Source organism: Talaromyces proteolyticus (assembly GCF_021365285.1).
Source record: "Talaromyces proteolyticus strain PMI_201 chromosome Unknown BGW36scaffold_3, whole genome shotgun sequence".
In the NCBI taxonomy this organism is placed as follows: Eukaryota; Fungi; Ascomycota; class Eurotiomycetes; order Eurotiales; family Trichocomaceae; genus Talaromyces; species Talaromyces proteolyticus.
This window is the reverse complement of record NW_025764279.1, coordinates 2,570,023-2,583,143: the sequence shown is the minus strand read 5'-3', so window position 1 is coordinate 2,583,143 and position 13,121 is coordinate 2,570,023. Positions and strand designations below refer to the sequence as shown.

The window sequence follows — 13,121 nt, the reverse complement described above, 5'->3', positions numbered from 1 at the left end:
GATAGACCAGGCTGTGGACAAGCCAACTAGCTTAACCACATTCACGAGCGAGTCAGCCCGGTGTGATTTCTACTCTTCTTTGCCGACCCGGAGATTCCATGAAAAGCGCAGCATCTCCATGTCTCTAGTTAGCACTCCAAACCGTAGATCTGACATTTACTCTATAGGGGGTGATGGAGGTATCGGTGCAGCAGCGAGCATCGCGACCTTGTTCCAAGTACTGCTCTCTTGTTACAACTTTTGGGAACAGTATCGCGGCCTTGGGAAAGAGCCTGACACTATTTTGAATACCCTCAAGATCCAAGAAGCCCAGTTCACACTCTGGGGCGAAAAATGGAATCTCGAGTCGGGTTAAGGAGATAAGTTCTTTCATCATTTCGCGGGACAGCCACCCATCATCGAGACGGTTAATTCGCCTTAATCGGTTGAAGATATTATTCGATCGCGCTCAGAAGTGGAAAACAAGACTGGAAGATGTTAATGGCAAACTGGAGATCTTACCCAAGGGCAAAAGGAAAAATCTCTAGAGGGTTAACCCCCAGCAGCAATGAATCAACAACGGACACTAGATCTATTATATGTTAGGAATTGTTTAAGAAGTCAACTGACAAATTAGACAGTGACAATACGAACGTTTCAACGTCTAAGAACAGAAAGCACAGCGCAGCGTTGCTATTGTCAACTCAATGAATGGACTCTACCCGGTAGACGTGAAGACTTCGAAGCGATGATTGTCCAAATTAGACAGACTAATAGGGAACTAAGCGATATCACCCATTATGAGGTTATTGAATAATTTATTGCATCCATCACTGTTGCGAATGTCAATAATACCTTGCAGGAACTCCGGAATTTGGCTCATGCGACCGCGTAGGATAGCCCTTTGTTGAACCCAACGGCAGAGCAGAGGAACAACTAAAGGCAATTGAGCTTCTTTCTAATGACAGACCCCACGATGAAGGCAGGAGTGAATTGGAGGAATTGAAGAAAACCGTCTCCAAGGACTTTTGGGAAACGTCGCTGGCCATGGAGTTGATTGAAGATGGCTTAGAAACTCTGCAAGACTTTGAGCATGGCAACCCACTCGAGCGACGCCAACGTACCCTCATGATTCGCAAATGGATTTGGGAGAGGCAAATCTATTATGGCAATGAAGACGACCTACCTCACAAGTGCGAAACCCATCGCGCATGTATCTCAGCTGTTTCCTCGCAGTTGCACCACATTCATTATACTCAATACACTAGAACCTTCAACATGGCGAATCAAGTCCTCTTGGGTTGATAAAGAGATATGTTGATACCTTTGGGATGTATGAAGCTCAAGGTACAGGCTGGGTAAGCGCGGCTGACATTATGTCAACCATTGTTTACATCTGACTTCCCCTTGCCCACGTACACAGATTTCGAACACATCATTCCTCAATAGGGCATGATCTTGCAATATTTTTTCTTGCCACACTATTTGATCGGGTTTTATGTATTGCACAGCTTATTCTCATAATGAATAAGAGTTTCTATATCTTGCTATGCCAGCATCCTCTACAGTTGGTATTTGTCTAAAAATAGGTTCTTTTCATAAGGTGGGTGGGCCACAAAGGTGCGAATATTACCTCAAAGATAGTTCTACACGGGTTGAGGAATCTAGTTGAGTGACTTTGATACCTTCTATATTCACCTTTACCTTCTCAGTGTTTTCAGAGGCAGGCGTGACTTGCACAACCCTCAAGACCTTGTCGGTTTGGCTGGGATCAACTATCTCAACGTCCTTTTGACTAGCAATAGTTCCGTTGACCAACAACTGCAAGCCCTCCAGAGCATCTTCTTCCGGGGCTTTGAGACTCAAGTTGACAGGTGTGATGGACCCAGGTCGGATGAGAATAGGCAACGTATTGAAATCATGGGTTTCGGTATACCAGCGACCAGGCTCATATGTTTTAGAATGATCAAACCACCATCTCCACCTTCCTTGGCTGTCATCATTACTGTAAGGAACATAGAAGGTGACTCGTCCGTCTTGGGCAAATACCGGTGCCACCAGTAGATTGCTTCCAAACATATACTGAGTGTCAATCGCGTATGTGTTCAAGTCATCTGGGAACTCCAAAAACATAGCCCGCATTAGAGGTGTGCCATTACGATGACCATCTAGAGCTTCCTGCAGCAGGTATGGGGTGAGCATGATCTTACGCTTGGTGCAAGCACGCAACACCTCGCTGCAATCATCGCCGTAAATCCAGGGCACACGGAACGATGAGGACCCATGCAGACGAGAATGTGACGATAAGAGACCAAACTGTACCCAGCGCTTATACAATGCCGGTGCAGGAGTACCCTCAAAACCACCGATATCTGATGCCCAGAAAATATACCCTGAGAGCATGAGAGAAAGACCTCCACGAAGTGACTCAGCCATCGCCTCGAAAGTACTTTCACAATCGCCACCCCAGTGGACGGGAAATTGCTGCCCACCGGGAGCTGCGCTACGCGCGAAAAGCAAACTCTGAGATTTACCCTTTCGGTTTGTCATAACATCGTACACGATCTTGTTGTATAGAAAGGCGTAATAGTTATGCATACGCACTGGATCAGAGTCATCATGGTACTGGATGTTCTCGATGGGGATTCGTTCACCAAAATCAGTCTTGAACGAATCCACGCCGAGCTCCATCAATCGCTCGAGATGTTTTGAATACCACTGGACGGCTTCGGGATTCGTAAAGTCGACGATCGCCATTCCAGCCTGCCAGAGATCCCACTGCCACACTGCGCCGTTCGTACGCTGTTGTTATTAGCAGTTAATAAATGATATATTCAAAAGGGTGTTAGATGTTTGGATATACCTTGATGAAGTATCCATGCGTTTTTCCTTCCTTGAACAGTGGTGAGGCCTGGCCAACATACGGGTTAATCCAAATTGAGATTTTCAACCCTCGCTCCTTCAACCGCAGCAGATATCCAGCAGCATCAGGAAACATGTCCGAGTCGAATTCGAAATCGCACCACTGGAAAGATTTCATCCAGAAACAGTCAAAGTGGAACACCCCCAGAGGAATGTCCCGGTCACGGAATCCATCTAGGAATCCCGTCACCGTTTGCTCGTCGTAGTTGGTGGTGAAGCTGGTGGTTAGCCAGAGATTGTAACTCCAGGCAGGCACCAGGCGGGGTTGACCGGTGAGCTCAGTATAACGCTTGAGAATCTCCTTTGGAGTAGCGCCGTAGATGATGAAGTATTCGATCTCCTCGTCGGCAACAGAGATATTGACTCGTGTAGTTCGTTCTGATTGCACCTCTAGACTCACCCGTCCCGGGTGGTTGACAAATACGCCATACCCGGCCGAGCTAAGGTAAAATGGAATGTTCTTATAGGCGAGGTTGGACGAGGTGCCTCCATCCTCATTCCAGATATCAACCGACTGTCCATTCTTGACGAATGGACTGAATCGTTCTCCGAGGCCGTACAATTTCTCACCCACTCCAACGTCGAGGCCGGCGAGCATATATCCCTGGCGCTCCATGAACATGCCATCTTCATAATGTGACTTCGGACCGGTCTGATCTCGGACGTAGCCGATTGAGCGGAAGGAGTGTCCAGTGAGGTTTCCCTTGGGGCCAGAAAAGCGCAATCCAAGCTGGTTCGTGGCGGTGGTAACGGCCAAGTCCAGGGGGCCACTAGAATAAGATATTTGTTCGTTTTCTTTGTTCTGAATCTTTAACGAGGGCGAATTAGTCTCCAGCTTATAGTGAGGACCCCGATCGACTCCGCCATCCCTAAGATGCCAATCAGTAAACATTCCGGAGTTAGGACTTAGAATAAGCTGCGAGCTGTTGGCACTTACCAATGCACGAGTCTCACTCCAATGATGCCTTCCCGAGGGGAAGAGATGCGAGCTGAGATGGCAGCTGCCTCATCTATTAGCTTCTTCTTCTTCTTCTTCTTCTTCTTCTTCGATAGGGTTGAGCAAACCTGAGTTGAGCGTGTCGCCGCGGTGGCGCTGGTTCTTAGCTAGGAGCAAGTCAATTGCCTTGTCTGTGATATTGGCACGTTCTACATGATTCATCCAATCAATCTGGATGCCTTCCTATGTAATTATGCGGTTTAGACCGGTGAGCACAACAGACTTGAAGGGGATAGATAGCATACACGCAGTAGCCACATTCCCTCAGTGAACTTCATTTTGGATTTTTCCAAGGTACCTTTCACCGCTATCAACGGCCTACAAAACGCTCGGAGCAGCTGGGCCTTATATGTTTCGTCTGGTTCTTTTTCAAAAAAAATCCGGAAACCTGTCGGTATGGTTTCATATGAAATCTAGTTTATCCCGAAAAGCGGGCCGACTTCAGGATCGGCTAGGCCCCGCGCGAATATTGCCTAAATGCAGGATAAATGCATGCAGAGCCGGACCCGAAGCCCGACTTTGCGGGATGCCCACGGGACATGGGACCATGGGGCAACGGGATTGTTTCATCTCCGGGATGTGGAGTATTCCTTGTTACCAATCACAGAGCAAATGGCTAAATTCAGCTACCAGATATGGAAATTACACGTGCTTTGGGGCGTACAGTTTTTACCGGTTTAACTTTGGGCGTATTCATGAGACTTTATCCTTTTGCTGTTAACAATCCATTCTGTTCCTATACACATGAGGATATATATAACCTTCTGGATAGACACATGATCTCTCAGCTTGTCTTCGGGTCTCGACTACACTGGATATTGATCGATACCTGCGCCATGGGTAAGCTCTATACAATCGGGTTGGCAACCTTTGCCGCAACTGGCAGTTTTCTATTCGGTTATGATTCAGGTCTGTTGTTAATTTTCAGCGCCCTGTTGTCAGGCACTGTTACTTCATAATGGCTGACAGCAGCAGGTGTTATGACCGATGTGATCGCATCTCCCAACTTCCTCAACTACTTCAACACCGACCAAACATCATCCATTATTGGGGCAATCAATAGTACTTTCTCCGGAGGAGGTAAGTAGGATAGCTGGCTTTTCCTTGTTTTTCTTCGCCTCAGACATGGATTGACGATGGATAGCTGCCATTGGCGCTCTCACAGCCGGTCTGACTATCGACCGGTTCGGACGGAGAAGGACAATCCAATTTGGTGCACTGCTGGCCACTATTGGTGCTATTTTACAGTGTGCTGCACAGAACTTGGCCATGATTCTGGTGGGACGCATCGTCGCCGGTTGGGCAGTCGGTGTCCTCAGTATGTCTGTTCCGATCTACCAGGCTGAGTGTGCTCATCCAAAAACTCGTGGATTGTAGGTATTAACTGAAGTTCTTACTACTGTTTCCAAAGCGAGAGCCATGGCGCTGACATGAGCTCTGTATAGGATTGTCGGCCTTGCCCAGCAGATGATCGGGGTTGGTTTCATCGTCAGCACGTACGTTATCCCTATCTCCTCCGCCCGGTACTGCGATGCAGAAAATACTCATTTACAATAATCGTATGTAGATGGATCGGGTATGGGTCACTTCATGCTCCCGACGATAACACTGTACAATGGCGATTCCCACTTGCCTTTCAAGGTCTCCCAGCGTTCATGTTATGTATCGGAATGTTCTGGCTTCCAGAATCGCCTCGTCATCTTATTGAGAAAGATCAAGATGATGAAGCATTGCGCATCCTGAAGCGTCTACACTATGATGGCACCAACGAAGAATGGATCCAAACTGAATTTACTGAGATCAGAGCCACCATCAACGCAGAGCGTGCCATAACGGAACCTGGATGGTTGATTATGTTCAAAGTGCCTCAGTGGCGCACTCGTTTATTGTAAGTCGCCAGCAAATAGCCAATCTAGAGTCATCTAGTTGCTAACTGCAAACAGGCAAGGAACCTTGGTTCAGGTGTTTACCCAAATGACTGGTATCAACGTCATCAACTACTACCAAAATATCATGTTAGTCCTCCATCTTCGACTCCCTGATCAAAGACTAACCCAGCATAGGTACAAAGCACTCGGCATTACCGGTAGCAAAGCTACACTCGTTTCCGGGATCTACAATGTTGTTGGACCACTGGCAAATCTCGTTTTCATTACCTTCTTCCTAGATCGTGTTGGACGTCGCCGGCCCCTCCTATTCGGCGCCGTGGGAATCACGATCGCGCTTATCTGTGAAGGAGCCTTAAACTCTCAGAATCTAGACGGATCTAAACATGGATACAGCATCGGTGGAGTCTTTTTCCTCTTCTGCGTAACCGTGCTCTTCTCCATGTCCTTTGGTTCGATCAGCTGGGTGTATATGTCCGAGGTCATGCCAATGCAAATCCGTGGCAAGGGTGTTGCTTTTGCTACCGGCGTTGGCAACTGGACCATCAGTACACTGTGGAGTCAGGTTTCACCCATTGCGCTAGGAAAGATTGGCTGGAAGTTTTATTTTATCTTTGCTGCTTGGAGTATGTCTCTTCTCGTTGATACGCCAACATTGAAACGATCTATATGCTAACGAGCCTAGATGTGTGTGTTACGATTCCCACAATCTACTTCTGGTTCAAGGAGACCAAGCAAAAGTCACTCGAGGAGATTGATCTTCTCTTTGGTGGAAGAGCGTTGGGTGCCCTGGATAATGAGATTAGCCCCAAGGCTCTGGAAATGGAGACGTCTGGAACTGCCCGACAGGTTGAGGATGTCACTGTCTGACTGTAACCGTGTACTTCTAACAAAGGTCCGGATGATTAGAACCCCGATTCTTCTCTCCCAGTGAATATTCAAATAATCTTAGCGGTTGCTTGATCTATTCCCGTAGTATGATCAACCGATAAATACATCAACTAAAGTATTTTATCAGAAGATAAGTCTCATAAAAGTCGGTAGGTAAAATTAGAGTATGGACTGAATGAATAATCATACACGCATACTCCTCATAGTTGGAATAATACTTCAATTTAACTAAAACAGTATTTGATATCGATATTGGCCGTGCAGCTGGACCCAGGGTGATTTATCAGTGTTTCAATCGTACTTATTAGGGCTCGTTTGCATATACATACTAAAATAAAGTGCGACATTCGTCCACGTTGAACATCTTAAATTATATCTTCCAGCCCTAATAATATGACATCAATTCAATTGGTCTGCGTCTAATAGTTGAAGCAACGTTCCTAATGAAAAATACCAATCCCAATCTAGATTTTCATATTAATTCAACCAACCAGGAAATATCAGTCATGCATCACTTATCTCGAATTTACTGGTCTTGGTTCTAAGCGAAGTGAGGATCTATCGTGTTTTTGTTCATTGCACTAACTACAGGAATCCATCCCGGTTTTCTACTACTACTCTACTAATCCATGATTCCATAGGTCAATGTCTTTTCACTTTTCCTTTTATTTTAAGTAGAGAAAAATTCAATTTTTAATGATGCCTGTTAGTATGACGACATGGTTCATATACTGTTATTATTGCTTTCAGTAAATAAAGGCTATTATAAACTCAAAAACAGGGATAATAATGATGGCAAACGAATGGTATCTATAAATGTTTATGCTCTCTTCTCTGTTCATCTGTACAAGTTACCTCCACAGACTCCATGCATAACAGTAACACCCTAACTCATTTCTGGATGTTAAGATACGTACAATGTCGCGTTCCCGATGATATCGGTCGCACTCCTTGCAATTTGGATAGTGAACTGGCCGGGCTCTACGGTGTACTGCATTTTGCGATTCCACAAGCCTAGATCTTTAACTGCAAAATTTATCTGCACCGTCGCCTTTTTTCCAGCCTTGATGGCCACCTTTTTGAATCCCTTTAGTCTTCGGTTCGGAACGTCGACGCTGGCGATGTTATCTACAACGTAGAGTTGGACCACTTCTTTACCATCCACGGGGCTCGTATTGGTAACTTGCACCTCCGCGGTAATGGTATCAGAGACAGTAGCATTGGCTTTATTCAAAGACAGGCCTGAATATGAAAATGTCGAGTATGACTTTCCATACCCGAACGGGTACCATGGCTCTGGCGTGCCAATCACATATTGATGTCCAAAAGCAATGGTCCCGTTGGCATCGACATGTCCTGAGTCTCCAATAGCCCTGCCAGAAGCGAGATAATCATAATACGCGGGAAGAGAACCAACGTCGTAGGGAAAGCTGACCGAAAGCCGGCCAGACGGGTTATAATCGCCAAAAAGGACATCTGCAAGAGCATTACCGCCTTGCTCGGATGGATAAAATTGTTGAACGAGGGCAGAAGTGCTATTCGCAATCCATGGCTCCGTGATCGGTTTTCCTGAAGAGAAGATAACAACGGTGGGAATGCCAGTGTCAGCAATGGCGCGGACGAGGTCAGCTTGTGCTCCAACAAGATTTAAGCTGTTAACATCCACGTGCTCCCCAGTTCTGAGATAGTTAGCACTTGTAATGCATATTTGTTAGCTGGAGAGGAGAAAGAGAAATAGACTTACGTCGCATTGTATCCAGCCCAGAGCTCATATTGATCCCTGGACCATGTGCCAACAACGACAACTGCAACGTCGGATTTTTTGGCTGCCGCTACGGCCTCTGGAAATCCAGACTGGTTGTTACTCCAGCGTTCACATCCTTGTGCATAATTAATGGTTGCTGAGTCTCCAACAGCTGCCTTGATGCCGTCCAATGGTGTCACGCCATGATACTGGCTTCCATTCACGACGTAGTCACCATACTATTTATTACATGAAGTTAACAAACAGAACTGGAGAATAAGGAGTGAATTATAAATGTAGAACTTGACTTACATTTATAAATCCATGAGCCATTGGCCCAATAACTGCAATGCTACCGCTTTTCTTCAGAGGCAGACTGTTGTTGTGGTTCTCCAGGAGAATAATTGACTCTCGATCAAGAGTACGTGCTAGCTCAACCGCTTCAGGCGTATGAATTAGGGAGGACCACGAATGGTTTGCGACGGAAGAAGGGTAGGGTTGTTCAAAGAGACCCATTTCAAACTTGGTCCTCAATATCCGCGATACAGCGGTGTTGACCGTTGCTATATCTAGTCGGCCCTCACTAACAAGCTTTGGGATTTGTTCGAAGTTACTAAAAAAGCATCAGAATCAAACCCTACCAAGTTACCTCTTCAGGAAATATGAAGGTAAATGGGAACATACAAAGAGCCGCCACCCATCTCGACATCTGTGCCGGCAGGCAGAACAGCCAAAGTTACCGCGTCAGAATCGATGGGATTCGTCTCGCACATTCTAAATGCAGTGCATACTCGGTCCGTTGCACCAGAGTCACTGATGACCCAGTACTTATAATTCCATTCTCCCCGCAAGAGATCAGTGAGCATTTCGCTATCCGTTACCGCTGGGAGACCATCGTACCTAGATATTCATGTCAGTCTGATTATATTGATAATATCTGGATACTGGTCTTACGAATGATAGGCTCCCATGATCCCCCAGGCACCGGCATCCACAATTGCTCTTTTGAAGGATGGCATCCAACTGTGTATAGCGTTAATTGCGGCATCAAATAAAAGGGCATCCATTACATACGTCGTACGAAGCTCTCTTTCGCCCCCGTGCACTGGGCCTGTATTCAGCCCTTGCTCCGGCGCTGCATAGCCGAGGAAATGCTTCACTGTGGCAGACACATTTAGGCTCTGTAAGCCGGTAACCACCGAGTACGACATTTCACCAGATAAATAGGGGTCCTCGGTAAAGCACTCCTCTACCTTAAGTATTATGTTTAACCTTTAGTTGAAGGAATCAAAAGCAAGAACTTGTACTAACGTACCCTTCCATAGCGCAGCTCTCTGGCCACATCGGCGACTGGAGCAAAGACCTGGTTGACACCAATAGCAGCAGCTTCACGGGCGATAACCTTGGCCATTTCTTGAACCAACTACAAATTATACAAGTTCTGAGTTAGAAATGGACCATCGCAATATTATTGCGGGTAGATTGTACCTCCGGATCCCACGCAGAAGCATAGCCAATTGGCGAGTTGAAGATTGTTGCATTCAACAATAAGAATCCATGGATTCCTATCTCTCTTTTTAGTTAGAGCTATTGTGGAATTATTATGTATCCTGACGTACCCTCAGATTGAACAATAGCTGGAATCCCCAACCTTGTCTGATTGAGGAGATAATCTTGGCCATTTTTGATGTTTTCTACAATCCATGAAGTTGGTGAAGGATATCCAACTAAAGAATAGGATTAACAGTCAGTCAAAATCCAGGATTTTACACATATATTCGAAAGTCGGTCTCACCATAGAAACTACCAGCTTTTATCTTCATGTTGTCGACAAGGCCTGACCGATTAAAGGTTCCAGTTGTAGTGTTCATCCAATTTGAAATATCGCCTGCATGCATTTTAGATTCTCTAGAAAATTCAGTCTGATCATCCGCTCACCTTGGATTAATTGGGCTGTCTTTTCTTCAATAGTCATTCGGGATAAGAGATCGGAAACCCTCTCCTCCACTGGTGCCGACGCATCCTTGTATTTGGGCTTTGTATTATTTCCCGTCACTGACGCTGCTGTGCAAACAGCCAGGCCGAGTGTAACAAAAGACGTTATTTTGACCATTTTCAATGTTTTAGGTTGCATGCCCTGATAGAAGTACTAGAAGAAGAGGGATATTAAACGTGCCAAATGCATATGATTAAGCCAAGAAGACAGGAAAGTTTGTCCTATTATATAGTGAGAGGCTCGGATTTTGCAGGGCTACTCCGCATTGAGGAGCATAATCGAAATAAAATAAATATTGATAGGGAAAATCCTCGCATTTATTACGCAATTGCAAGCAAAAGAGTGGGTTTACAGACTCAAGATCAAGATGAGATTATCCCACTACGTGTTCGAATTAGGAAATCGCTTGTCTATCAGCATAATTTGTTCTCGAACAGGGGTTTACGAGCTTCGCCTTTATCCAGACCGGCTAAATTGAATAACTTAGAAAGGATCCTCTTAATTAGTTACCAGTACCAATACCCTACTCGTAAGAAAGCTAACTATCTCGTCTCAAGATCCTGCGGGGCCGTGAAAAATAGCTATGCACATTAGTGTACCCCGCTTGACTTGAAAGCACGGCAAATTAATGACATTATTTGATACGTAATTCAAGCATGAAAGCCACATATGGGATGCGAAGATAGACCTGTTGATACCTAATTTATTTCATATATTTAATCCTCAATTTTTAAAATAACAAAAAGTGGGCAACGAGAAGAAGAGTAGGACTACTAATCGCAATATATAGTTTAATTAGTCGGGAGACACCGGTTGACATTGATAGAATCACCCTCCAGAGGGCCTGGAAGCAACCTCAAATAGAAAGAGTGTAGGCGGTCGTAGTAAAGACAGCATTTGAGCCAGTGAATGGCTCAGTACCAGCACCGATACTTTGAACATACTGACTAGTCGAAAAGCCCTGGTGCGAAACAAGATAATTGAAGAAGTCAATCAGATCACCGTAGTACGACTGTATTTCAGAAGCCGCCACAAAAATAAAGACCGTAGTTGCTGCGTTAGTTCCCTGGAAGAGCTTCCACGAGTTTCCTCTAATAGTTGGGTTTGTAATCGCAGAACCAGAGCTGGAGATGGGCCCTGCACCTCCCAAGGCAGCAAGCCAGATCATGATCTCGAATTCAGCACTTCCAGTGGCGGAGGAACCCGTGAAGATGTCATATGCGACATCAGCAATGAGGTCGCTGCTCGTGTAGCTTTTCAAAGTCAGGTTAGTGGCTCATTGGTGTAATTTCTCGTAACTAGGTGGATGTATGTTACCTCCAATCCCAAGTTGATGGGATAGACGGAAAACTACAGAGTTGTGCAGGGGTATAGTTGGTCGGCAGTGCATTCTGGTAACTCTTGACTTTGCCAGCACCGCCAGACCAGCTCCAGGTAGCATGCCAAGCGAATTTGTCTCCTGAAGGTGAGTCCACTCCGATGCACCCGCTGCCAGATCCATTGTCCTCGCCCCAGCGGTTTTTGTCCAGGTTAAAGGCACCAGCACCGAGAATATCATACTGACCACAAGATCTGCACGCTTATATTGCATGGCCTTCAAGGGCTTTGCTGAGGCTGTCCCAAGCGAAATGGCAACGATGGAAAGAGAAAGCTTCATTGTGACAAGATCCGATGCAACTAATTCTCAAAGGAATTGGAAAGGAGGTATCTGAAGACTGACGACGAAGTCAAGAAGTTGAGCAAACTGAGATTCTTCTCTCTTCTTATACTCTGAGATTCTGGGGATCAGCATTGTGGATTTTGTGTCGTGGTCGTATGACTACCTCCATGTATCTCGTCTATCTCGAACAATCTCCTGAACTAAACAGGTTCTCCAAGCGGTCACGCATAATCTGAGGGTTGCAAAATTTGCTATCTTGGTTCATTTCCCCGGATCTTCAATTGTAGATGATGCCAATTTCGATAATCTATTCCCTTCGGATAATTTGGGAAGGGGATGAATAGGCTCTGAAACAATCGGCTAGTCTTATGAATGAAGAACAAGTCTATCAATATGCAACGAACATCACACATCTCTTCGCTAAGACGACAGGAAACGGGATTTCCAACGAATAAACTCAGCGTATGAAATGGAGATGCAAGATCGGCACGAGATACACCAATCGATGGCTGTCAAAAAAGAACTAACGATGCTACCCAGTGCCGAGATCCACTATTAGTACGAGCCATGTGCTATGGACTCAGCCTCTTGCCCGGCTGCTTGGTCTTCTAGGCATTTGAACTTCCGAGGTAAATAGTCCTTACTATTCCCCAATAATAACGGCGTCGATGCTGATCCCGGAAATGATCCGTACCTTGCAGTAGGGAGGATACCGGGAGCAATATTCCGTACGTACATGGAGCGCCGGCTAAATAAATTGATGCCAACTTTTGCCGGCGGATTGGATTTATACCCAATTTACTAACCATAATTCTGTTATATCATTTTATGGCGTGGTAAATCGTCATTACACGTATGTAGCTGGCCGATATATTTCCCTAACAATAGACTAAATTGAGACTATTTCTGTACATATAATAGTGAATAGTTTATATTAGTCAATAATAATTACTTTAACTATAAATATTCAGTCTCCCGAATCTATCATGATCGGAAGGAAGGATAAACCTAGGAATACGTATCCCCTTTTAATAAGAAAAACAAAG

The 13,121-nt window shown here is 45.3% G+C and overlaps 5 protein-coding genes across 5 annotated transcripts; 2 read left to right on the top strand and 3 right to left on the bottom strand.

Moving 5' to 3' along the window:
* Positions 1-118: 118 nt before the first annotated feature.
* On the top strand, positions 119-1,284 carry BGW36DRAFT_424723 (uncharacterized protein; the record flags this gene model as incomplete). Its single annotated transcript, XM_046220011.1, has 2 exons — positions 119-345; positions 903-1,284. 2 exons carry the CDS (start codon positions 119-121, stop codon positions 1,282-1,284), a joined length of 609 nt encoding a protein of 202 aa, XP_046075823.1.
* A 247-nt stretch (positions 1,285-1,531) lies between these two features.
* Positions 1,532-4,351, bottom strand: BGW36DRAFT_405226 (glycosyl hydrolases family 31-domain-containing protein). The gene is made up of 5 exons (XM_046218959.1): positions 4,144-4,351; positions 3,967-4,081; positions 3,839-3,902; positions 2,843-3,770; positions 1,532-2,781 (listed from the first exon to the last, which is right to left on the bottom strand). Exons 1-5 carry the CDS (start codon positions 4,174-4,176, stop codon positions 1,609-1,611), a joined length of 2,313 nt encoding a protein of 770 aa, XP_046075822.1. The 5' UTR covers positions 4,177-4,351; the 3' UTR covers positions 1,532-1,608.
* Positions 4,352-4,734: 383 nt separating this feature from the next.
* Positions 4,735-6,782, top strand: BGW36DRAFT_446116 (general substrate transporter; the record flags this gene model as incomplete). Its single annotated transcript, XM_046221699.1, has 8 exons — positions 4,735-4,807; positions 4,871-4,978; positions 5,043-5,271; positions 5,344-5,394; positions 5,466-5,786; positions 5,842-5,913; positions 5,962-6,410; positions 6,470-6,782. 8 exons carry the CDS (start codon positions 4,735-4,737, stop codon positions 6,652-6,654), a joined length of 1,488 nt encoding a protein of 495 aa, XP_046075821.1. The 3' UTR covers positions 6,655-6,782.
* Positions 6,783-7,579: 797 nt separating this feature from the next.
* On the bottom strand, positions 7,580-10,532 carry BGW36DRAFT_289469 (putative beta-glucosidase; the record flags this gene model as incomplete). Its single annotated transcript, XM_046210668.1, has 11 exons — positions 7,580-8,354; positions 8,420-8,658; positions 8,732-9,032; positions 9,104-9,319; positions 9,374-9,442; positions 9,494-9,672; positions 9,735-9,842; positions 9,878-9,984; positions 10,039-10,146; positions 10,215-10,307; positions 10,358-10,532. The coding sequence occupies 11 exons, from the start codon at positions 10,530-10,532 to the stop codon at positions 7,580-7,582; spliced, it is 2,370 nt and encodes a 789-aa protein (XP_046075820.1).
* Positions 10,533-11,077: 545 nt separating this feature from the next.
* On the bottom strand, positions 11,078-12,207 carry BGW36DRAFT_459142 (xyloglucanase 2; the record flags this gene model as incomplete). The annotated part of the gene is made up of 3 exons (XM_046222039.1): positions 11,078-11,668; positions 11,733-11,974; positions 12,136-12,207. 3 exons carry the CDS (start codon positions 12,205-12,207, stop codon positions 11,272-11,274), a joined length of 711 nt encoding a protein of 236 aa, XP_046075819.1. The 3' UTR covers positions 11,078-11,271.
* Positions 12,208-13,121: the final 914 nt, after the last annotated feature.